At 40.1% G+C, this 27,352-nt stretch overlaps 1 protein-coding gene across 3 annotated transcripts in view; it reads right to left on the bottom strand.

The window, feature by feature from the left end:
- The window catches only part of LOC105203640 (nephrin), a 379,020-nt gene that overhangs the window by 75,701 nt on the left and 275,967 nt on the right, over nucleotides 1-27,352 (bottom strand). For 2 of the 3 annotated variants that reach the window (XM_011172495.3, XM_026132948.2), the window contains one exon: nucleotides 15,948-16,159. In XM_011172495.3, the coding sequence (XP_011170797.1) occupies nucleotides 15,948-16,159 (212 nt within the window). Of the gene's footprint in view, nucleotides 1-15,947; nucleotides 16,160-23,061; nucleotides 23,208-27,352 lie in introns of those variants that run through there. The other variant, XM_026132949.2, reaches the window with a different exon arrangement.

Genomic DNA, 27,352 nt, shown 5'->3' with positions numbered 1-27,352 from the left:
ATAAACTAAAATCGTTGTCAAAAGGTTTGCAGATTGATATCGTTTAAGCTGCAGATTACAAGAGAGATCAAGGTCTTGTATATAAAATTTAATTAATATCGCAATTAATCATTTCTTTGTGTCGCTGTATATGCAATTTCTTGGCTATTTCTACAATTTTGCCATTGCGCAAAAGATCGCAATCTTTCATTAACGCATTAAAGAGTATTTCTTAATGAGAACAAAAGAGTAATTATCTTAAAGCAAACGTAACTCATTGTCAGACAGCCGCCTTCGTGTTCGCAATTATGAAATAAGGTAAGGAACGCGGCTTGGAAATTTACAGGCTACAACGACGGCGTGATTATTCGACGTGTAAATTACCAGCGTGGAAATCCGATGACATACCAGAAGCGAAGAATCCCGGCAATCTAGCTACCGTAAATGCCGGGCCTACTTTATCGGTGCGACAATAGCTGCCTGCGGAATGATACGCGGCCGCTCGGATAATAATAAATATTGGATTCCAACGGATTTCAATATCACTCCGTTGCACGAATCATCCTTCATTTCGCATTATCGAGCAGTTACGAAAGTTTCTTCCCTCCCTTCGTTCTTTTCTTCCTTCCTGCCTTGATCTCTCTCTCTCTCTCTCTCTCTCTCTCTCTTTCTCCCTCACTACCGGCATTATCCAAATCCTGTAACCCGGCGGTCCAGGAGTTACCTTGTTAAATTTTTACGGCCAGCAGTTTTTGCGACGAGCAACGTACGGGGACAAGCGGAAGCGGGTTCCGTGTCATTCTTCAGGATCGCCTGGAATTTATGAGGCTCGGCGCATCGATATACATTTATAGAGCTCTGCCGATACATTTAATCGAATATTCGAAGCGGCGGTGGGCCGGAACGAAGGGAGTTCGATGACCTTATATGGACTTCTGCGTTATCTCTTCGTCGTACGGGACGTGCCATCGACGCTGATCGATTTCGAATACGAAATCCTCCGAGTATTATCCGAGTTACGTGCCACTAACCCAAAAGAGGAGCGGGTGGAGTGGTATGTGAATGGTGACCTTGGATTTATGGGGATATCGTAATATGTATTCAGTAGCAGTCGTAAAATATGTTAATTTTGCAACAATTTATGAACTCGAGGACTAGGAACGTTTAAAATGTATAAAAACGTTCTTGACTATCGGCAACTTGAAAAAAAAAAAAAAAAAAAAAAAACGACAGAGACAGAAACGAGAAAAAGAGCAAAATATCAAAGAATCTATAAATTTTCAATAATAAAAAAATTATTCGCTAGGTCTGCAACCATGTGTACATGCATTCTGATTTCATATTTAATCACTTGCAATTTGTATCATACTTTGCATGACGAAAGTGTTACAGAGCAAAGGAATATATTAACTAACATTTTGCTTATAATTTTGAATATGTTATTACATATATGACGCTAAGATTATTATTTAATTTACAGTTAAATCTTGTAATCGGAATTACAAATTATTATAATAGTTATAATTTTACTTTGAGATATTACAAATGCACAAGTTATTTTTACTGTCCTTTACAGAATCTAGTCGTTTATATAATTTAATTAAACATGAATAAAAACGATAATTTAATCTATAATAAAAATTAATATTCATAAAGTTCTCTTCACAATGATTGATTATAAGATATTTTAGTTGGTATTTTTTTCTAGCTAAAAATATAAATTTTCAATGATTCAAAACTAGTGCTCTCATTCCTATTAATGTAACGAATGTGTATCTTCTGAATGGATCTATGTATAGAGCCAGGTATAGAATAAAATGGCAAAGTACGCGATTTTTAACGAAACTGTGAGGGAGGGAAACTAATTGGACGCGAAACGATGACGAAAAATAAAATATTTTCTTCAACGGTGTGCGAATGGAACTCGATATGAAAGAAGGCTCTCGATGATGAAAAGCTATCCATCTCTTCGCAACAACGTCTTTCATCTTTCCATACGCCCTTACTTCGCGTCTGGCGAGGTGGTCAGAGCTGAGCTGATTGGCCGGAACTTCGTGAAAGGAGACTCGATCAAAAAGGCCAAGAAAGAGAGAGAGAGAGAGAGAGAGAGAGACTTTTTTCCGGACCTTGTCTCAGACTGTGAGATTCGTACTTCCTTTTTCTTGCGGGACAACCCCGTACCTACGACCGTGCAAAGTCGATAAGTCAAAGCGGCCGACATTTTAATTATGGCACACCCGGAAATTGCAAGGTACACGGAAACGAATGTAACGCCAGCGATCCCCGTTAATTCTTCCAGCGACCAACCGCGTCTTCCCATCCTGCTTCTCTTCCCAACTCTATATTATTGTCTCGAACAGAAAATATGTGCTCGAACGATACGATGTGAATCTACTTTGATCGCGATGTAGGTGAAAAAAGTAAATTTTCAGTAATTGAAAATCAGGTTTTTTAAGTTTTTTCATAAATGGGAGAGGTTCTTTTTCTAAAAAAAAACTGTCGAGAGAGAGCAAGAGAAAAGTAGAGCTGTTAAAAATAATGTTCGTTTTTATCATTTATAATATAATATATACAATTATTTACTACTAAAACAGTTGTATACGCTTTGTGCTTAAGATTCCCAGATTTTCGCATTGTTAAATAAATGTCTCCACCCAACTATAATATTTATATCTCCAGAGCGACTTTTTTCACGAAACGAAATGGGATCCAACCGTTTTGTTTTTATCGGACTGTGAGATTTGAATTGTGATCGTTGCGATATTGACCGCGGATTAATGTCCAATTTCCTCGCCGGATGTGTGCCGCTAATAGACGTGCGAGTAACTCGACGAGATATTGGAAAAGCAATCGGTTCTTTGGAAAAAAAATTATGACAATATATATTTATATTTCTTATTATTTTTTAGGTGAAGTAGACGAGGATCTAAATTACCAACGTCTTTTATTATTTACCGCAATTACTTTTCTATTTTCAAGCGATTTTGCGTTGCGAGAGAGCGAAATATTGTGTGCAATACTTTATGCAAAAATAATGCGAGTCTAGGATAGTGCTTACGCTACTTGCTTTTTCATGCAATCGCTCGTTTCGCAAGCGCCTCAAAGTTCCTAATATCTCCCCCCGTTCGGCGCAACTCTCGATAACACACAATCGAATCGTAATTACGGTAGCGTGTCTTCGTCCGGCCAGACTTAAAAGTTACGGCAACTCTCGCGAGCAATCGTCGGGGTCGTTTAAGCCTAAGTGGTCTAATTTTCAACCACCAAATGGCTGTCTTCGGATTCCTTAGTACCTCGTTAACCGCCAGTGTGGACGAGCAAGTGTGTCTGCGGGTCTTTATTGGTTTTAGATATCTGCTGAGGTCGCGTAGAAGTTCCACGAATGAACTACGTACGTATATATACATGTATATATGTATATACATGTAGCTCGTAGCCGTTTGATACTCCTCTCTTTCCGATTCCGCTTTCCAAACGGCTTTTCACGATTTTTCCTTCATATTTTACGGACCACGCCAAATTATTTTTAAAATAACTTCCATAAACTCAATTTCGTAAGGAAAATTAATTGATATGGCGATGCGATTTTGCTGGAAATTTTTCAATTTAATCTTCCGCTCGCACGGCCTGCATTCCCGATGCACTCGATGCGCGCGTGCTTTCATAACTTTCCGAAAGATAACTAAAAATCCGGACGATAGAGATGAAGCGCGTTAACGAAGTTAACGTTTATAACTCGAAAGCAGCTTATAATAACGCGGCATTATGGAACCTCTCGCGCCGCGAAACTGCTGGCTACTACGTCATCGCAGGCAAGTTGCGACGCGTCGCCGACGTTTCCCGGGGAAAAATGTTATCCGACACCATACGTCTTCGGCATAATGTAAAGAGAGGCGAGAGGGTTGGTAAGAATAATGCAGGCGTTTTCAGAAGTCGTCGACGGGCGAAATGGATTCTCGCGAGTTATCCATGGGATATGGGTTACGGGTCGTGGAAGGGAAACGCTGAGGGCAGACAGGCGGGCGGCGAGCCCCATATTCGGACTCGGAACTGGGAGGGAGAGGGGGGTGTGCAAAACGACGACGAATGAAAAAGTGCTCGCGATTCGTATAAAGTGATTTTAAGTGAGAGTCAGCTCGCGTCGAAAGTTCGCCCCGCTGAGATATGACGGCAAATATTAAAATCTGCTGGCCGCTCGTCGGAACTCGTGGCCCTTCGGCGCGAATCCATAAAGGCGGCTGATTCTTACGTCGTAGGAAGGAACACGATGAAGCTGCGAGTGCTCGAGTATATATGGGGAGAGAACCAATTAGTATTTATCTTCAGTTTTTCGTTTTCACTGAGAACGTCCAAACCAGCGGTCGAAACGTTTGAAGCTTGTTACTCTCTAAATCTGAATTGAAGTCAGTGGAACTTTACCGATTTATAATGCTATACTTATAACTGTGTCATCAGTGACTATTCAATTTGTTTCAATGGTTCTGATTAAAAAGAAGATACTCTCACTGACCAAATTAGTGTATTGTCACAAAAAAAAAAACAGTGAAATATTTCACTGAATGAAATAATTATAAGCTTATCACTGAAAACAAACTATTCACTATCTTTCAGTGAATAATACACTGACGCCCATTTAGAAAGTAATTAATAAATAATTGTTACATATGAAGAATTTGTGCTAGTTTTACAGGCTTTTTCATCTCACTGACATTGCGGCTTTAAAACCTTAATTTTTGTTTTAGAATACAAAACTATACATTTTTTTTGGTTGATGGAAAAAAAATATTCATCGAGATCGTACAATCGAACGTTTCGTCCATTCTGTCGTGTTGCTCCAGGCATATTTACAGACTGATGCGTTGCGTAACGCGCAATCCATGACTTATGCAAAGCCGATCGGCTCGGCGCACCATCGGCGATCTCTCGCCGAAAATTTATCGCGGTAACGTACCGATTATATAGGTTTCCAGTTTGAAGCATCGATCCGGTGCGCAGCGCGAACTCCGGTCGCGTCGTAAAGTTAACGATTTCAATAATACTTGGCTATTTTACACGTCCCGTTTATTGCGGCGAGGCACAACAGTAATTTGTCAGAAAAAAAGGTGGAAACTCTATATAGACGGCCGACGTTCGTCACGTGCAATAAAGATTCCCCCGCTCGACGACGGTGCCGTCGTCGTCGTCGTCGTCGTCGTCGTCATCGTGGTGTGTTCCCAGCGGTGGGTCGGATGTCGCGTAGATGTTACTAAGGTGAAGAGGGTGGGTAAAGTACGCTGAAATATTCGTCTCTCGGTGGTAGATACGGCGAGGAAAATTTTGTGTACTTATCGAGTTATGTACTCGCTTCACGTTCGTCGGATGTATCGAGCCAATTTGGACGTTTCTGCAGTCAGATCAACTGCAGCTGCGGGTGAGGGGCGAGCGGGAGAGGGAAAAAGACGCGGAAGGCCGGGTGCGGATAGCGAAGACCCGGAGGGCCAAGCCGGAAGGTAGAGGAGCCGATTTCTATGCCAATATTTGCGAAACATTACGCCACGGTAAAGCGACATATACTCGTGGAATGAATACTCGTCGCCGATTTTACATCTCGTCACAGGTAAGACGGAGGAAGGTCTTAGCGGCGTTCTTAGCGGGACGTCTCGTGCCGAATTCAGCCAGCGCGGCTCGCGAATCTCGCGCCGACGACGAATGGAGTTCGTTTGCCCTAATTTGCATCTGAAAAGAATCGACGCCCGCGCACAATTAGATCGATCGACTGTGATGGGACCGCTCGAATCAGATTGGCCTCCTCGAGAAACATCGTCGAGAAAAAATGCATGAAATCTTACAGCTTTCAAGTGTCTCGAGTCTCTCACCCGGAAACTTTAACCCTCAGCAGACATCATACATTTTCGCTCTTTTGACGCCATGGGATTCACATAATCGCTTTAAACGGAAGGAAGTCTTTCGCGTTGAAAGAAATAAGATATAATTTTGTTTTCTACCTTACATGCACATAAAGACTTTATCTTTTATTGTTTTATCTATGCTGCGACAAAACATTATGCATTATTATTACTCGGGCAATTTCAATATATTCTGTATCTTTTTCATGTATTATTAAACATTTGACCAAATTTAGTATGCATTGTACCCATATGGTAGTTAACTGTTGATTTATTATTATTAAATGCATACTAAATTTATTTCGAATTTTATGTTTGTAAGGATTACATTATTTTCCGGCAAAATTTATATTTAAGAGACCCTCGCCCCTCTCCTCCCTCGTATGTACGTTTATCATTATTTAATAATTAAGCGGATTAAATGGCTATCCTAATATTTATTTAATAAACTGCGCAAACACGCGTACATTATTGCGTGGAACGCGTGGTAGAGCTCTATAAGCTGAGCAATCGGCCGCGAGAACGAGAAATTTCCTTTGAACGATCTTGCAGTTTCTCCAGCCAGCACTTCGAGGGAGGTGACCTCGATAGTTCGAATCAGCCGCAAACGATGACGTAATTCGAGCGGCGACGATATTAGTCGAGGTGTTCGGATACCTCCGGCAACTAACGCGATTAACCGAGCCGTTTTTGGTTACCCGCGCGAGATCGTAGCACCGAGGGGGTGCGAGGAATGCGAGGTACTACACCATCATCCTCCCGTTTTCCCCCACGTCGTAGAGCCGCACGTCCGCACGCCCCGTTTGTTCCGGCCGCGCGTTATACGCCGAGGGCTCGAGAGCCCGGAGAGATGTGCGGGCGAAACTTCTTCAGCAAGTACTGCGCATAGCACCGGCATCTACTTGGAATAATTCGCGTAGTTAGCGCGCAGCAGTTTATCACGCCGCGGGTGACAACGTTCGCTCGTCCGTACATAGGTACGCTCGCACTTGCGGGTCTCACAAGCCGACAAGAGAGGGTGTGACAGAGAAAGAGAGAGCCTGTTGTTGTCGCTATACATAGTTCAGTAAGCCGAAACCAAGACCGCGGAGGATGCTCAGTAAGTGTCGGATGAGGACGAGACGTCTCCAAAATAGTCGACGGGTCGGTTTTACTACCGGCTACTTGCTACATTAACGCGACTTTAATCCCGCTGCTGTCATGCTCTTCAGCAGTTTTCGTCCTTTGAGTGCAAATCTTGATTTATTTAATTTTGGAAGAGCGTCGCAAAATGCTGAATGCATAATGAGAATATCGCACAGAATCGCAATATGAGAAATAAACATGGCTGCTGACAAACAAATTGGCCTGAGATATTTCAATGATGAAGACACGTTTCAACAAGAAATAGAAAGACCTTTTATTTCTCCCGCAATAATTCGTGTAAATTACATATTTTACATGTAATCTGTATATTTAAATACATATAAAGCAAGTCGATCTTATTTCCGTGTTTTATGATATATATATTTCAAAACTAATTATTTATTTAAAAAAATATAAAATCAATATCTATAAACATTTAAAAATATATCTACAAATATTGATTTTATAATTTTTCAAATAAATAATTAATTTTTAAATATATATATATCATAAAACACGGAAATAAGATCGACTTGCTTTATATGTATTTAAATATATAGAAAGTTCAATAGAGTTCAAAAATAAAATGTACATAGCAAATAAACGCACGATGAGGTTAAATAATGAGACCAATCGTTCCGCGTGCAATTATGATGAAAGAAATCTGATATCGGATGATTATTAGCAGAAATACCAGAGATATATTATACCTGATATTTTTCGCTCTTTCTATTTGACGGATTATTTTCTCGTAATTTCATGTACGGTATTACCTACTAATTTATATTGAACGAATAATTTTATGATTGACCTTCGGTGAACTAGGTAAAGTGTGACATATACTCCAGCAGGATTTAAACTCCCATAACATTTATTTTTTATCTTCTTGTTTTAAAAGATTGAAGAGTTTATTCCCTTTTTATGATTTTGTTTTAGTTTTATATCCTAAGAAACGAGAATCAATATTATGACAGTGGAATTACTGTCGTGAATAATAAATAAGTATACATATACAGTCTTGGCCAAGATTATAAAGCACATATTTCAGTTATCTGAAATTTCTTATCTGTATTATTTCAAATTGATTATCGGAATTATTATGTATAAATTTAAAGAAGAGTTCTTAAAACAAAGGATAATTTACATTTGAATTTCTGTTTAAATTCTTCCAGTTAAAAGTATTTAAAAAATGTAAGATGCCTTATAATTTTTGCCAAGACTATATGGCGAAGTATAAACGTAGATAGCATGAAGTATGAGATGCGGGGTAGCATGGTTCGCCAAGTTAACTTTTTCCACCTGGTTCGCGGAAGGTTAACAGATCCTGTTGCATCATTCGCAACAGGAAAACGCGATTGCCATATTTAAATTGATAGTCTGTTATTCTCTGTGTTTCTCCCTCGGGAAACTATGGTGTCTTCTCATCATGGTAAAATTCTTCGGGATGTTACCGCCGCAAGATGCTTTAATAAAAGATCATCAATCACTTTCCATTACGTCCTGGCGTATACGCGGGCTATGTTTTGTCGCGACACGCGAAAGTCGCGTTTTAATGAAAGATCGTCGGTCTTCTAGATTTCATTCTAGGACGCCCGGTTCATTTTGCCGTATTAAATTCTCGACGTACAGTCGACAAAATGGCAACGTGGCGCGCGCGTGAACAAGCGTTATTTCTCTAGATCTATTTTAATGAAAAATAACTCAGCCCGCGCACTGCGCATCGGAAGGTTCGAAAAATATTGCTTCCGCAAATGGATTTCCATTCCGTGACAGATTGGGATCCCCGGAAACTTAGGGTCGTCCCGTCCCGTATTAGAATTGCTTTCTCGTGTCTCAAATACACCCGCATCGCCGCCGCGCCGGCTTCAATACTGTGAATTACTATAGCCGTTTATACACGACATTTCATGCCTGACGATTGTCGATCTCGTGGACAGAGTGGACAGAAGGGAATCGTCTTTTCCAATTCTATCGGAGTGAGCTGGATGGCGCGAACCACCCGGAGAGGCCGGCGTCCGCAAAGGCTTCCGAAAATCGTGGTACGCGCGAGCCGGCAACTTGGATTTATGTCTCCCATAAATTCATGCGACTTCGCGGACCGTTTTTCCGATCTCGAATCCCGTTTGCCAATCTCTCTTTCTCTCTCTCTCTCTCTTTCTCTGACTTCTTCTCGCTCCTTTACCCTCTTTTTATCCCTCGATCCCGGCACTCTCTTTCCTCACCGGCGCATTCCGGCATTCCGCGGGTTCTTCCCCACCCACGAGAACGAATCCCTAGCTCCTGGCTGCGGTCAGTTTGCTACTTATTATCAAGTGAAATATCGCGGTCGATTTGTTATCGCAGAGGGTGGTACTTTGCGGAAGATCGGCGAGGCTTACGATTCATGCGCTTGTTGCAGCGACAAGAACAGAAATCTCGATGTTGCCGGCGTACCGTAGTATTTTATGCTCTCGTAAATATGAAACGTCAGTTAATGCCACGAGTGCTTCATGCATCATTCGCATACACGTGTGTCACAAGCAAATTTGTAAAACAACAGATCTAATACAGCTAGCATTTAAAGAAACGATGCTGCAAAACAGCCGCAGCTCTAAGAATCTTTCAAAAATTATTATAAATATTTTAAATAAACTGATTGTCCATCTCTAATCAGCAAATCTTTTATTATTTAATATTGTATTTAAAAAATGATACCTCACGAATGTTTTAAAAACCTTCGAGTTTCGCTTGCACGAGTATTTATTTATTTAGATTTACACAGATACTCCATAGACGTGTCAAGGAATAACTTTCGCAAAATATTCAGCGTGCTGGCAAACACACCGTTTATTTAGTTTATTCACGTTGTTTATTTCGCGATTATCGTAATACGATGCAGGGCGACCGAAACGATATCGAATTAACCCGAAAACCGACTCGTCGAAGAAAGTCAGTCTAATTAAGGGAATACCAGTCTCGACGTGTATTAACTCGCTGGGAGAAAAAGAGCCAAATCGAGAATGGAACGATAGACTCGCGATTTAATTTGCACGGCAAGTACGGGAACGAAATTAGCAGAAAGGAGAGGGGATGGTTAATTAACCCTGCCACAAAGAAGCTCGATTATGTAGCGCTATACGACCGCGAATAGCGCAGGCTACCTTTTTTCTGCTATTCCTCCTCCTTTGCATCTCTCACACGCAGCGGCTCACTTATACCCCATTAGTCGACGCATAGAATATAACCTGAGTCCGCTGGAAAAAGGGTTGCCGACCTCGATACAAACTCCCTCATTGTTCATCTCATGCGTATGTATGTAGGCGTATATACTCGTACGCGTGTGTGCAAGCGCATGCAGCCATGTGCGCTGGCTTAAAAGGGTGGAACAAATTTCTGCTCCGCGCTTTGCAAAGGCAGCCCCTTTGGTTGAAGGGGCAAAGATGAATTTTTCGCCGACCTGCGTGCGTCACGAGCGCGTCAAAGTATTTCGCGTTATTTGTTATATACCTTCGAGGATGGCGCCCGGCGTTTGTCCCTCGAATCGAATTATCCAACATCGCAATTCTGCCCACTTTTCGCGCGCGCGCATGCAAAATATACCGCGGCGCGATCGCGGCAATTCAATTCTTGATTTGCTTTGTCGCACGGACAAGAGAGCCGACACGCCGCTGCGTACGTCTCGTGAAACTTTTTTTCTGCAGCAACTTATTACAGTTTCACGAGTTTTTGAGTGGTTTCAGTAGCACCTCTCAACGAGCATTGTACCTTTTTCCGATATGAATCGCGACTTCGACGGATACTTTTATTCCGCGTATAAAAATTCTTTTTTGTATCGCACATAATAACTTTTTCCATCTTCATTTTTCATTTAGTACACAATTAAAGGTATAGCGCGAAAAGATTCGATTATATTGCGCGTATTTATCCGGATAAGCGAAACCGATGTCGCAAGCGCTGCGCGATCGATAGATGCTATCAAAGCGTGCATTAACGACACGGCAAGAGAGGTATTTTGTATAGTCAGGAGATTAAATTCTCGAGGAAAAACACACAAATCCGAATTCCTTCTGCGACCGACTCCGTCCGATAATCCGCTTTCGCTCGTCTAGAATTATTCCGAGGAGGCGCGCTGTCGCGCTGAGCCGCGCCGCGTAGCCGCCTCTCGACAGCTTGACAAAGACGCTTTATATTATTTCGAGCTTAATTTCGACTTGCATTATCCGAGCTCTCGAGTATCTCCCGATATTATTTCAACTGCGAGGCGAGAGCATCGATCTAGCGACGCGCCCCTTTATCTCGCGAGAAAACGTAGACGAAGATTTTCCTCCAACGTTAATGCAACGGGGAAGGCTAAAGCGGAGAAGAGACGAGACGGGGAGGGAACGGAGGCAGGAAGCAGAGTTAAGAGACGGAGGACGGGGAGGAGGAAAAGGAGGGTGAACGAGAGGGAAAAGGTTAGGTTAATTAAGGGAAGACTTAACGACGGGGTTTGTCCACCCACGTCCATTCGCGTTCTTCCTCCTTCGCACGCCGTTCGCCGTGGGAGTTTGACTTGAGTTAACGCGGAAAGTTCGCGCGGATTTCTGAAATTCTAATTCGCTCCTCTAATCTGCGCTATCCTTCTTTTCACCGACATCCGCTTGCGAGGCACGCCTAGCTTCGAGAAAGTGCTCGCTCGTCTCTCTATCTTCTCACACAGAGTGGCGCGAAAGAGAGCGGCAGATAATTACGTACATAAGAGCGATCGGCGAATCAAAGAGGCGATAATTAAGAGAGGAAGAAAAGAAACGCAACGAGAAAGAGAGAGAGACATTCGAACGTTCTCCTTCGAGATTTGATTTTTGAGAAACGTGGCGCAACTTCTTGCCAGCGTTTCGAAAAGCGGTGAAACTACATTTCCGTATTTTACGAAACTGGCGGGAGTAACGACACGCATTTCGAGGGTAGAGGAGAGAAGCGGCTCATGAAACTCACGTAAGTATAACGAACGCTAACTATTGCGCCCACGCGCCGGCGCGTAATACATTTACACGATTACGGCGGATAATAATATTGCGCCCGTATATGCTGCAACACAGCGCGCGTTGTAACACGATAGCGTAACAATACCTCGCGAATACTGACGCATTAGCCTAATCTATAAGACGGTGCACCTCACGCGCGGCGATGTCTCGTGTGCCTGTGTGCGTCAATATATCATAGCCGTGTCCGCAAGAACGTACGCGTGTAGTCCATCACGTGTACACGTACCTTTATGCAATCTGCAACATCCCTTTCATAAGGAGGAGACCGATGGCGATTACAATGTATGTACTTTGCATTATCGCAAAATCAATAGTCGGTTCTTTTACGATTTAAGTGCATTCTAAGTTTTCGTGAATTCAAAATAAAGATTTTGTATTGAAATATCGAAGAACACATCTCGCGTATATTTGATCGTCAACCTTTTGATTGAAACTGCAATTTATACATCAAGACACAGAGTTATCTCAAATGTAATATTTTGCACACACCTGGAGAAATTTTTCTTAAATAAAAAAAATTTATTTGAAAAAATTTCTGCATTGCTATAAAGTTAATGAAACGTTTTTTTTTATTTAAAGAAATTTTTTTTATTGCTCCTTTTATTAAAGAAATACTTTTAAAACCAGAATAACTAATTTATTTCTGACATTTTTGCCAGTATTTCATTTACATTAAAAAATTATTTGTTTAACAATTAAACAAATGAGTTATTTACCTTTTTTTTAAAAAAGCTAAAAACATTTTCTGACATAAAATAAATTTTTATTTTCCTCTAAGGTATTTTCACTTCAACTTAAAAAAAACCAAGTAAAAAAAAACGATTTCGTTAATTTGAACACAACTTTTCTCCGAGAGTAGCTATTATTATATTTACTCGCAATATTACATGCATACAAAGTATAGTAAAAGTTATTTAAATCTCAAAATTATTTTACTCATTTTTCAGCGTATGAAATTACTGACGTCATATTATATTTATTTTATCTTAACATGCGCATGATATAACAAAAACAATTTGGTAGATTAAATATTATGATTCATAGAACAAATTCGAGTTTCAAATTGTAGTGCATTACAACTCGATTACGAAACTGTTGCTAGTACAGCTGTGTAAATGTTACGACTGTTAAATTTCGTATTCGAAAACACGGCAAAAAGCGCAATAAGACTCTCAAAGTGCTTCTCGTGAGAAGCTTAAAGAGACGGATAGAATACGTTCCGTGGAAAATAACAAAAGTTACACGGTATGACGGGATTCGCTCAATGGCGGCCGCATTCATGCAAACTTAAACGTCGAAGAGCTCAGAAACGTATTCTTCCCGACGTCTCGGCGCCGCAATATGCGAGCAAGGGAAAGAGATAAAGCGGAAGAGACGCGCTCGGACATTGCATCGCTGGCGTAGGACGTTGCTGGTTATCGCGGAAAAGCCCAGGAAAATCGGAGAGAGAAAGGTGGAGGAGAGAGATGCAATCTAGAAACTCTCGGGAACCAATCTTCTCTGATGAAAATACCTTGTCCTCTGTGAGGTTTGATACCGCACCCGCGGGGGCCAATTTCGTTCGTTACTTTTTGGAATACCGCGAGTACGTTTGAATTGGACGGGGTCCTTGCGAGGCAGATTCCAGGGGAACATTTTGAGGGTACGTGCGGGCGAGAGTGTGGTCGACAAAGCAGGGGGTAAGGAGGCGGAAAATGGATTGCCCCTCAGCGCGTGTCGCTTCCACGATCAATTCGTTCGACGAAAAATATCGACGCAGCTTAATTAAAGCTTAAAACTACGTGCGAGCGCAATTGGACAAAGAAGAAGCGTTCAGAATGTTAAATTTCCACGTAATAGGTAGAACGTATAAAAAATGTATAAAAAAAAGAGAGGCTTCTTTTCTTAATTGGCGCAATGTGATTTGTGCGAAAATTTAATGTGAAATTTAAAGAAATTCTCCTTCTCTCTCAATTGCAAATGACGTACATGGAGTTGAAACTTTAACAGTCGCAATAGATTTCGAGTTGCCGTGATGTTTTCGCAATGGAAAAATGGGATCTCAACTTCGTGGAGGGATATGTCAATAAAAGCATCATCCGTTTACCCCGAGATACCCTGTATTTGCGGGGTCTTATACGGATATTCGACGCGGGCTGTTCCAAGTCGAACATTTCAGAAACACTACGCGCGCCCGGCCATTACTAGAAAGGGTTAGATCGCCTGAGGGATCAGCCACGGAATTCCATGCTGGTCGTCGAGTCTTCTGGGAATCTGCACTGCGACACTTACATTCTCACCGTCCTTATCCCTTCTCTTTCTCTACCTCTTTTCCTTCAGCCGCACCCTCCCCCCGTCCTTTCACTATTCCGCTCCAGTCGATAGCGCGGCGGCGAAGAGAGGCGCCAAAGATGGATTCCGGTATCGGAAGGATCGGGAGTAGGATTTCCCAGGTTATATTCCTGCCGCGAGCTATACGGGATATCCCGAGATTCGAACGTACTTCGCTACCGACTGCTCCGCGACTGCTGAGGGGAGGCTTCCATGAAAGTTACACCTTCGCACGATGATCTAGACTTTATGATCGACCCGCACGACCCGTTGTACTCGCGCCGCGTGTATCCGAGTAAAGAAGGCGCAGCGTGATACCCGGATATTACTCCAAGTCGCGAGAGGAAGTGAGCGAAAGCGAGATCACCGCGATGTGCGTAATGGTGATCGCGGGATTTTTTGCGAGATTTGTCGTCTGTGCGATTTAACGGCTCGTTAGTTTGCCATCCTCGTCAGGGAGTACGTGTAGAATGTTGTATTTATATAAAATTTGTCAAACTTGCGAGTTCTACTCGAAGCGATGCGCTCGAAAACGGATCAGCGAAGCTCAGATCCACGTGGCGGAAAAAGACGCGCGGGAGAAAATCGCGATCGCGATTGGCTCATGCATTTTTCAGCGGTCGCGGTATTTACTCGATCGGATGTTTGTACGTTCCTTCGACGTCGGGGCGAACTTCTCGCCGGGTTCTGCGAAAGGCAACACGCGGTGATAAAACGGTCGTACGCGAGCGCGAGTGTGTGCTCGAATAAGTGGCGCGAATAGAAAAAGTAAGGCGCGAACCACGGTCGCAAGTTTGCGACTGAAGCGAGAGAGATCGATCGGAGCCGTGCCCTCACGAAATAGCGACCTATAGTACACCTATACCTTTCATGTTCGATCTGATCGCCACGAATCGTTTCTTCGCGGCGCGAGCGGCGCGGTGCGAAGCGTGCGTGTCGAGCTTGATCGATTTTCCGAGCGAAATGTAACCGCTATTTTTCTCTTTCCCCGGTTCTCTTTCTCGCTTTTACGTCCAGCGTCCGCGAGAGCGTAATATGCGCCTTAAGGCTTCTCTTTAAAGCCGTGGTAAATTAGTTCGCTACAAATCTTCCTTTGATTGAAACGGAAAAAGGAAAGCGGCAGCCTGCTCTTCGTATATAAATGTCGTTGCTGCAGCTATTGCCGTATCATTTATTATAATCGATACGATGACATAATTTGCCAGAAATAACGTTTAAAACACAGTTCATTTTATCAAGAATTCATTTATACCAATTATCTTATGTGCAAATGTGAAACAGGCATGATTAAAAAAAATCTCTTAATCGAATATTTAGTTTCATATATTTAGTTTCATGTGGAGTATATTTGAAATTGAAAGTCTGACAAAATCGCAGCACTTAAAATTATTGAAAATCATACATAAGAATAGTCATATGCAATTTAAAAATATAAGTAAGAAATGAACTTATTAAAACTAATTGACTGAAGTACTTCATAAAGAATTCATAGATCTGATTTACTTTTCTTCGGATTTTTCCAGTTTAAATTTAATAACGCATTATTTATATCTTTTCATGGAATAGCATTAACGTTTATAAAAAAAGTACTTATAGACCGTTATATATTCGGAACATAAATGAATAAATTTTTTCAAGTACTCACCGATCACGGTCAAATTATATCGGAAGCTGCGAGTCTGGCCCTTCCGAAAATCCACTCTACATCTGTAGGTCGCCGCGTCGTGCCGCTTTATATCGTCGATCACCAGGACCGCTGGGCTCGGAAAGGATGTCCGGAAAAAGGCGCGCGGACCGAAAACGCCGGAGTCCGATGAGTGCTGCGCTTTTGTTACCGGCTTCTCTCGTGCGTCGATTCTGTAACGAGAAGAAAATCCGTTTTAGAAATTTTTAAACTTAATTCTAGAATGTACAATGTTCCATAAACGTACAACACAAACGATAATTTTTTTTTTTTTTAGAAAATTCTCGTATTAGGATTACTTCGTTATTTTATTTAATCGGTTTACAATTTAAACACACGTTATCTTGCTCATACTAGATGGATCCTGTGCAATTCTGTTTAATTTTCCTGCACTTGGTTTGCGTTCTATTCTTTGAGTTCGACGTCGCCCTATTGTATACTCGGATTTCTTTTTCTTTCGCGCGAATTGTAAGACAATTACCAGAAATTTCAAGAATTCACGGCACGATCGGTGGTATTCCAATATGTACATAGAAAACGATCGCACAATTTCCGGCCAATGAAATTCCAACCTCACGCAAGGAGATTCCGCCGAGCAACGACGGACAATAGGGATCGAGCGGCGCGGGGTCAGAAGGGACGCTGGGGGAGAAAAAAATCTGCATTGCGATTCATTGACCGTCCCAACGAACCGTGATAGTATATGTATATCGTAGTATTACCCGCTTACGCGAGCCCAATATAATTATTTCAAATCGATGGAATAATTATCGCATGCGCCGCGCAGAGAATGGGCGTGCAGGTAGCCGGTGATAACGCAATTAAATCGCAGCCGTGTTATCCGATATTTTGAACGGACACCGCTCATTTCATCGATATCGCGTAGATATCTAGGCTAGCTGAAGAAAAAGGGTCGATACGCGCGCGATCAAATTGTATCGAATCGAATCGGATCGCGCCGGTTGATTACAATGGTTAATTGGAAAATATAATCACACCGCGCGCCGCTCGCTATAATCTACGGCATTTACGTTATATTACAGTTTAACGCTCGTATAAAATATAACGCGGGCGTTTCTGCGCGAATCGAGGGATAATTCATATGAGACACGAGCGATTGATTCAAGTTTCAGTCTCCCTCGCTCTCTCAAATTTCTCAAATTTGAAATAAAAACGATAAGAAGATTCGACGTATAGTGCGCGAAATAAATTTGCAAAATAATGGAAATTAAAGAAAGCACTGAAAATGAGATGAAACCGAGGGGGAATAAAGGGAAATATTCGCAGTTGATTTTTGCCGTTCCGCGGTAATTCTGAAATGAGATTTTACGAGTGCGCGTTCAGCGATTCCCGTTTGACATTAACTGCAATTATATGCACGCGTAATATAGTAACTATATATTAATGGGAACGTAAAATTTCCTGGTGGCGCAGTATCGGATCTCGTTTGACGTAAATATAATGTCAAAAGCTTTCCTGCCAGTGAAATTACGTATTTTATTAACGAAAGTGGCGATATACGTTACGAAATTCGCGATCAGTGCGGAAGGAAAGTTATTATTATTATTATTAATTTCACATATATATATACATGCAATTCAGTAGAGGATACTGCCATGTGTCATATAAGTCCATATATTGTCATAAAACTGCTTCATAACTCATTATGACGTCGTAATTATTGAATAAAAGGACATTTCTCCTCAACAAGATCAAATTAAACGTACCACAATTAATATGTATCGCAAAACATAACTGCGACGTTAATTACCACGTCACGTCTCTTGACGTTCACGACGTGGAATAACTCGCGTGATTCTGTAATGTGAGAAAATGCACGAAATGCACGCGTTTGCCACGTGCTCAAGTTCAGAAAAAAAAAAAAAAGCATTGTGTCCACACACTTTCTCAGGTTGTAGGCTTACGCTTACCGGCAACAAGAGTTTTATTCCTCCTCCCTGGATTTCGCGCAAATGCGCGGGGGACGCGATGCGGCCGAGAAGCGGCGGCAATTGAAGAACCGACGGAGACGAAGAGACGGGAGGAGAGATGCAATAAGGAAATGCGTATCTTTCGTCTTTCCTTTATGCGCCGGCAGGACCGTTCCCTTATCCGGCGGCAGGCGTTCTCGAGGAGCACTCCGGCGAAGAGTCTCGATTCACGTCGACGCGGGCGCCGGGTAATACGGAATCGATGTCTGTTTTATGAAACGTTTTATCTTGCCGCGCAGCCAGCTTTCCAATATTTCGCCCGACTCTCGCCTGCCTCGTTCACGACCTTTCCCTTCGAACTATCGTTCTCCATCCTCGCCGTTATTCCCTCTCGCTTCATCACGTCGGCTCGTTCTTTCCCGTACGGCCGCGTTCCGCTTCGATTATCTTCCCGGGAATGATACATACTTTTTAAGCCAGCGGTACTGAACCAGAGGTGCACGTTCCCTCGGGGAGTGTGCAAGTTGTTGAGATAGACTTTTAAAAAATTCAGAGCGCGGATACGTCTTGGTATCGCTATAATTTTTGATATTTCAATCGACAAGACAAAAAAAGACATCTGTTCCGACTTGTAGTCGCGACAGCGTTTTTTGGTAAACCGAAAAAAATAAGAAAGAGCCGCTGCTTTAAAAATAGGCACGCAAAAGAGTGAATGTATACTTTGAAAAAAAGAGTCTAATAAAATAAAACTTTATTTCAATGAAATAAAATTTCATTAGATTCATTAGATTTAAATTCCCCAGATAAATTTTTAAGTATCTTTTACTCGGTGCACACTGAGAGAGAAAACAAAGTAATAGCAAACAAATGTTACATGTGAAGTATCATTTCTTCGACGTTTATTAGAGTTATAAAAAAATTTAATTGTGATGATAAAATGTACATTTCCGTAAAATATATTCCATTTCGATAAAGTATATCTTATTTGTTAATTAATTGGTTCATTTGCTAGAAATAAAATTTTATTTCGCCGTACTTAAATAAAGGTTCGTTTCACTGAAATAAATTTATACTATGTGTAACAGATAAATTTTTAAGTATCTTTCTCTCAGTGTAATGTGAAAATTGTTAGCAAGCAAATGTTACTCGTGACGTTTTCCTCGATATTTATCAGCTATAAAAAATTTAATTGTAATGATGAAATGTATATTTCTGAAATAGATCTCATTTTTAATTGATTCATTTTCTAGGAATAAAATTTTAATCCGCCATATTAAATAAAGATTCATTTCAATAAAGTATAATAAATTTATATCCAACAAATAAATTTTTAAGTATCTTTTTCTCAGTGTACAAATTGTCGAGAGATTGTGAATGAGTGGCGGTCAATTATTTTATTTTATTTTTTTTTTAAGACACGAACAAATTTTATTCGCGATGTGATATCGAGCAAACGAAGAGAAACCGAAGAATTAGCCGTGTTTAAGGAACCCACCTTATTGCGATGAATGTACAATGGGAAACGCGGTTATTTCATATTTAGGTCGAATATAATTTCGGGGTAAAGTTAAATTCATTTCCAATATTCCGCCCTAATCCTCGGTCTCGCGCACGATTCTCTTTTCCTTCCGTCCCCTCGCAACCCCTCACCCCTCTCGCCAACGATACAACCTCGTAAAAATGATAAATGTTAGCGAGCAAAGGGTAAATAGCGGTAGAATGAACGTACGGCTCGCCGTTTTTGCATAAAGCGTACAAGAAAATTATACATCTCTAAATATTTATTGGCGCATTAATTTCGTGACGCTTCTTTAATCTGGATGTGCACCCACTCCGCTTTCAAATGTGACGCGCGGGGGAGGAAGGTGGCGCAATAATTCTCGTCGCGTCGCGTCGCGTTGTTTACCTCGTGGCGCGCCCACTGGATAAAGTCGCCGAGACGACCCTCTTTTACAGTATTCTAAATTACATGAATTTCGAGAGCGGCTGAGTGCTTTTTAATATTTCGCTCCACTTTCATCCCACTCTCCCTGTGCGCGTGTACGCGATCCTTGCCCACCTCCTTCGCACATGCCCTTCCTCTCCGTCTTCCCTCGCGGTCTTTTATAGCGAAAATAACACACACGCCCTTGGGGCAAAGGGTAAATAACAAGAGAATAAATGCATGGCACCCGTTCTACGGGTACGCGCAATAAAATTCTTTTTCTTCCTTAACTCTCTCTTTCTTTCTCTCGCACAGTTCTACGTTAATGCCCGACGTTTCAGCGGGAACACCCCCTCGTATTCTCGGCGTATCGCGATCAACCAGTGAAATTATCTAAGATTCGCGGTGTTTTTATATTCGTCTTTATCAAGTCAATGAGATCGTCATGTTAACATAGTAATAAACAGTTGTAATATTCATGAGAACCTTGTTTATATGTTCGCACTGGGAACGCGTGTACATTACGTCGTTTTAATAAATCTTTCAAGGAAGGCTTATGTTTACATATTTAGCAAATTCAAGCAAAAGGAGTTCTCTTTATCTCACGCCATCTAATGTGACCCAAATATTCAATCGCATAAAGCGCGGTTTTGCTAAAGTATCTAAAATTGTAGCTGGATATTAATCTGAAAATAATTTGGTTAAACTATCAAAATAATTATGTAGGACGCTCAAGCTAATTGCTGAAATGTCAAAATATTTTGCAACATTGATCATCGTGCTTGAAAATTCGTTATAATTATTTCAATAACTCAATAAAATTATTTTTAGATCTGTAAACTTTTAAGTAGTTCTGCAAAACTGTTTCTTCTGCATGTATTAGTACGTGCTGAGAAAAAATATTGTCAACTTGACTGAATTAATTGTTGACTTAACTAAATTTAATTTAACTTGAACACATAAATACTTGAAGTGAAAAAATTTGATTCGTGAAATTTCTTCACTTCAAGTATTTATGTATTTAAGTTAAATTAAATTACTTCAGTTCAAACATTTAAATATTTAACTCAAATACATAGATACTAGAATTTAAGAAATTTAATTAAATTGAAAAATTTAGTCAAGTTAACAATTTTTTCTTCGGTGTATTTAAAATAAAAGAATAGTGCAAACGACAATGGCCGAAACTGTTTTAAACTGATTTCAGCTTTAGCAAACAAAACGATTATAGAAATCTCCTACAAATGAATTCAATATCGTTTGAAAAAAATATTAAAAGCGGTTATTTCCTTTGTAAAGAACTGTAACTACGATATATCCGTGAATCAATTTCGTTTGTTGAATGTAACGTTTCATTATTCAGAAGTGATTTCAGAATTAAAAATTTTATCTTTACAATACGTTAGTCAAATATTTAAAAAATTAGAAAACAATCAATATTTTTTAATAAATATAAATGTATACATATATATTATAATACATTATTATGAAATAAAATATTCATTTGTAACTTTAATTCGATTCGCGTTTTTCAGAAAATGTAAATACATCATAGTATAATTTATTGATAAGATGAAGAACAATTGAATTATGTACATGATTAGATAAGTTAATATATTTTCTTAATTAAATTAAATGGATGACTTATACAATTAATAATTTAATTATGCTAAAAATTACATTCATAGAACACAAAATCTAACTCAATTAAAAGTTACATTATGATTAAATTAAAAGTTAATTTTAAAAAGTCAATTTTGTGAAATTAATCATATTAAATTAGAAATTCCTAATGTTTTAAAATGATCCGAAATAATTATAATATAAATCACAAACTAAATTTAATACTTTATTCATAAATCAAATTTGTATAAAATAATAAAGAAATATTATTTTCTATGTAGAAATATATTTTTTCTCTTATAGATATTAAAAAGTTAATAAATTAAAATTTAAATGTTTTAAAAATAACTGGTTATATTTTTAAATTAAATTATTTATTTAAAAGTAACTTAGTTAAGTTAAGAGCTATTGATGTTTCAATTTTATTATTTAACTTTAAACTTTTCAATTAGTTACTATCCAGCCCTGATTATGTCCATATAATATTATTGTATTAAATGCAACAAAACATCATTTATTGCTAGTAAAATGTTTGTGAGCAAAATCGTCAAGAGATATACTTCAACAGTAAAAGCCAAATTGAATTAATATTGCACAATGCCGCGTTCTAATGGCACCGTATACCGCGCTGTAAAACCTGGAAAACAATCTCGGTTTTATTTCTTCGATGTATTGGCGCAATCTTCGACACAGCTATCAAGCGATCAATAATGTCGATCGTGTAAAAACCGTTTAAAAAAGACGGTTAATTGAGTTAAACGACAAGACGAGGCGGGGAGGGGAGAAAGGAGAGAGCGAGAGAAAAGAGGAAACATTTCATCGCGGAGGTGAGATTTACTTTAGTAGAGAAAGAGAGAGAAAGAGAGAGAGAGAGACGTAGAGAGAATTGATTAATCGTCGTATTTAAACAATTTGGCGATCGGTCAATTGTCTCTTTGTCCAAGATCTCGGGTCGATTTCTATCGCGTCGTGAGCACACAACTCTCACGGCACGTTAGACGAGTCGCACCGCCACAATGCATCGCGGCTTTCCGCGTCAACGTTCTCGCTTGGAGTCTCGCGCCTCGCGGAACGACGCGCGCCGCGTGCAAAGGTAAATAATAACAACTGAATAACATGTGTACCCACGTACGTACCGCCGTCCCCGGATTCGCCGCCACAGCCGCGAGCCCACCGCAAAACGAAGCCACACAAAACAGCGAGCGGAGCGTGTGACTCCGCGTCCCCGAAAACACTTAATGCTCCCCGCGCACCCCCGCGGCGCCACTAATCGGGTCGCGCGTCACGTGACGTCACGCAAATAAGCGGGAAAGCGCTCATCATGGCGGTGTGCGTTAGGTGCGCTGGATATCTCGCGAAGGGATACGACGGACGTCACCGGACTGCTACGCACTCGTGCGAGAATCGTCGCCTTATCGCCGAGCAATACACGTTAGGTAGGAATCTTCGAGACGTACCGAGTCGAGCAATGCTCTCGCGCGTTCCAGTAAAGCGACGAACACTCGGTAAGCGCTCTCGATGGCGCCGTACGGAACGACGCGCGTCGCGCGCAAAGGTAAATAACAACTGAATGACCCGGTGTACAATACATACGTACCGTCGCGTCGCGCCGTCCCGCCACGTTCGCCCTGGATCCATCGCAGCCGCGAATCCACCGCAGAACGAAACAGCGCAAAACAGCGAGCGGAGCGTGTGACTCCGCGCCCCCGCGAACACTTAATGCGCACTCCCCGCCGCGCTCCCCCGCGGCGCTACGCAGCACCGGCCGGCGGCTCACGTGACGTGACGTCACCTTACGTGACGTCACGCGAAGACGCGATACCGTTAGTCATGGCGGTGCATTACGTATTTCGCGGAGGCCACGACGGAGGTCACCGAACTGCTACGTACTTGGGGGAGACATATTAATCGTCGCCGAACGATTCACGTTAGGGTAAGAATCCTCGAGACGTACCGAGTCGAGCGATGCTCTCGCGCGTTCGCGTAAAGCGACGGATAATCAGTACGCGCTATCCACAGCGCCGTGCGGAACAATGCGCGCCGCGCGCGCAGGTAAACAATGCCAACTGAACAACATGTTTATACACGTACGTATCGCCGTTCCGTCGCGTCCGCCCTGAATCAGTCGCAGCCGCGGAACGAAATCGTACGAAATAGCGGAGCGTATGTGACTACGCGCTCCCGCGAACGTTTAATGCGTACGGCGTACGCTCTCCTGCCCCCGCTACGCAGTAATCGGCCGCCGGCTTGCGGGTCATGTGACGTGACGTCACCTTACGTGACGTCAGACGAAGGCGCGAAATGATTAATCATGGCGGTGCGCGGGTGGTGCGTTACGTGCGGAGCACACGACGGAGATCATCGAACTGCTACGCACTCGTGCGAGAATCGCCGTCGCCTTATCGCCGAGCGATGCACGTTAGGTAAGAATCTTCGAGACGTATCGAGTCGAGCGATGCTCTCGCGCGTTCGCGTAAAGCGACGGACATTCGGTGAGCGGTAAGCGCTTTCGACAACGCGCGCCGCGACGCCGCGCCGCGCCGTAAAGACGGACGACAGCCCGTGAGATTCGAATACTCGCCTCGTCGCGTCGGGATAACGTCGGCGTAGGCCGACGTAATCGATCCCCGCTGTCGAAAGAAGGACTTTAGAGCGACGCGTTTAGCACCGAGGGGACCGATCGAGAGGTTGGATAGAGCAGGCGACCGAGGGGGAAGGGGGAGAGGGGGGGGGCAGAGCGCGACGAACGCGTCGCGAGATCGCGTTGAAGTTAGCCGAGAGAAGCCCGGCTGTTATCGGGCGCGAAATCGCGGCGACGACGCGCGGTACCGCGACTCGGCGACGATTTAAGCATCGCGATAACGCGAGCGGGATCAGCGCTCTCACACCCTGGGCAAGTTGAGCGTTAACGGTGTCGCTTGCGAGTGGCTGGAACGAAGGAAGCGGAACGGCAAGAATGATTTCTTGCGAGGTCAGCCACTTCCAGCGTTTGTAAAATTATCTATGTGGGTATCCCGGACAGCACACGATATTTATAAGAGTTTTAAAAAATAGATTGTAAAGATTCGTTATGAGCATTATTGAAATGTTTATACAAAATTTACAAAATATGTACAATAATTATTTGAATATTTTATTAATGGTTACCAAATATTTCATTAATATCTTTGTAATCAATAAATTAAACAAATCAGATTTATTATAAGTATCATAAAAATGTTTATAAAAAATGTACGAAATGTGTAAAATTATTTGAATATTTTATAAATATTTTTCAAAATATTTTATTAATATTTTTGTAATCTACAGATTGAATAAATCATGAAGATTTATTATAAGCATATAAAAGTTAATAAAAAATTTACAAAATGTGTATAATAATTTGAATACGTTATAAATATTTACCAAAATATTATAGTCGCTTTCATTAATATTTTTGTAATCTATAGATTAATCAAATTATGAAGATTTATTATAAACATCATAAAAATAATAAAAAAAACAAAGTTGTATAATATATAATTATTTGAATATTTGAATATTTTATAAATATTTACCAAAAATATTTCATAAATATTTCTGTGATCTTAAATTGAACAAATCATAAAGGTTTATTGTAAATATTATAAAGATATTTATAAAATATGTATAGAGTATTACTATATAAATATTTATTTTTTACTTGCCATAAATATTGTACAAAATATTTAATCTATGTTTTAATAACATGTTGAATAATTTTTTGATTTGTTCCTTCATATATATAAATTATGTGTAAAATATTTGTATATTTTGAAAAATAAATAGTAATAAATATTTATGAATATTTATTACAAATGTCGTGTGCTATCTGAGTTATTTTTATTTAAATGATTCAAATATATATTATCTTAGATAAAAGAAGTGTTATTTTTTCCAAATTATTTAACAAGTTAATATAAACAACGACAAATATGAAATATTGTCTTTTGAAATATTGCCTCAACTTCCAAGTTAGCATTTATCCTAACAGAAATTTTTGAAGTAGTAACAACAAACTGCAAAGATCAGAAAATGGTACACAACATAAAAATTGTTTCAAAACTACAAGTGGTTCGAAAACTTTACAAGAAACTTTGTCAATTTTATATATTCCCTCTATATTTTTGAACTTTGATTTTTATTTGTTATTGATCCAAATCAAAAAGAAACAATTTTTTTGTCAGATTGAATTATTTAACAAACTCTTGTTTTCAAAAAATGTTTATAGATAAAAATATGAGTATTATTTTTAAGTCCAAAATTGTTTTATGCAACAGCAATATTATTTTAAAAATATCGAGATAAAACAATGTATAAAGAGTTTTCTACAAAAACTAAACTAGTTCAAAAAGTTAAATTTTCAGAAAACCGAAAAAATGTTTCATCTTTAATCATTGTATAAATAATTTTTCTCGGGACACATGATAGATATAAAAGGCTTTAATTTATATTTTGAAATTCGTTTAAAAGAAAAACATAAAAATATCTGGGTTTATTTGTTTCTTACTGGAAATTTATTATATTATTTATTATAAGTAATAGTATATTTATACTTAATGACATATAACAATCAAAAGCTCGTATCGGTAAATTACAAAGCATGATAGATCGTTTGACGAGCAAAAAATCACTATTTTGAAATAAATAATCTATCATGTTTTAACATTAGTTATAATATATTTATTATAAATAATATATTATTTATTATTTATTATATATTACATGTATTATATATTTATACCTTTGACCTATTACATGTATTATATATTTATACCATGACATTTATAATGCCATAATAAATTTATATTTACCTTTTTAATAACCATAATGATAAATGATAATGATCTAGTATCATAACTCAGATTTTGAAAAAAAATAAACTTGTTTGGTTTTTTATTCTAAGATACACTTACATATAATTAATCTTGTCTTTATTTAGAAATTTTTCTATCTTCTTACTTCCTTTCCTTCGTAAATTTATTATGCGTTAACATTAATTCATTGTTGTTCTTAGATGGAGTTGCAGAGCAATGTGGCTTCGTTCAACGAGAGGACAAGGACAATTCTTCACCTTGTGTCCCGTATGACGTAAGACACCAGAGAGGTTACGGGTAAGTGCAAAAACTTCGAGAATTTTGTAGTACTTTTAATAAACACGACCGCTGCACTTCCTCTGCCGTCTTTCAACGGTTTTCAGCCCGAGAGTCACGACACGATTTTTAATGGAGAATTATAAAAAATTTCTCGACCACTGTGTTGGACTCTCTGCCAAGATTTTATTGCGTATTTGCACAACTTGAATTAAGTTTGCTGTTTGACAAATTATTCTTGACCTATCAACGCGTTATAAAAGCAAATAGTCGGCGTATTATCTTGTCGATATGCCGGTTATTAATAATATTAGCTGCATTTATCTCGATATAACAATATTTGCTGACGCATACGTATAATATATCCCACTACATATGGGTGTGTGTTCATACTACCTATTTCAAGTTAAAGTGGCGTGTTTTCGCTCTGACCCGCAGCTTTGCGAGAGAGGCGGAGTGCTCGGTATCCGCAAAAAGTAATATTTACAATGTAGAGTAATAAAGTTTCAGCTTTATTCGGCCGGTACCAGAAAATAAAAACAAAAATACAGACAAAAAAGAAAACCGCAAACGAGATTACGCGAGACGCGGGTACAATTTCCGGAGGGGGTTAACTTTAAAAATTCAGAGGCGCGTGGTTCCCCGCCGAAGTCACCACGGATTTTGCTCTCGCGCGCGATGTGTCTGCAGCGTAATAACCAGGTGTTCACCAGGAGTCCATGAGGCGTTTTCTCTCTGGGCCGTTGGGAGTGAACACCAGCGTTAGAAAACGTTGAC

Source organism: Solenopsis invicta, chromosome 16, assembly GCF_016802725.1.
Source record: "Solenopsis invicta isolate M01_SB chromosome 16, UNIL_Sinv_3.0, whole genome shotgun sequence".
In the NCBI taxonomy this organism is placed as follows: domain Eukaryota; kingdom Metazoa; phylum Arthropoda; class Insecta; order Hymenoptera; family Formicidae; genus Solenopsis; species Solenopsis invicta.
The sequence above is the reverse complement of the archived record's forward strand: the minus strand, read 5'-3'. Positions and strand labels throughout refer to the sequence as shown.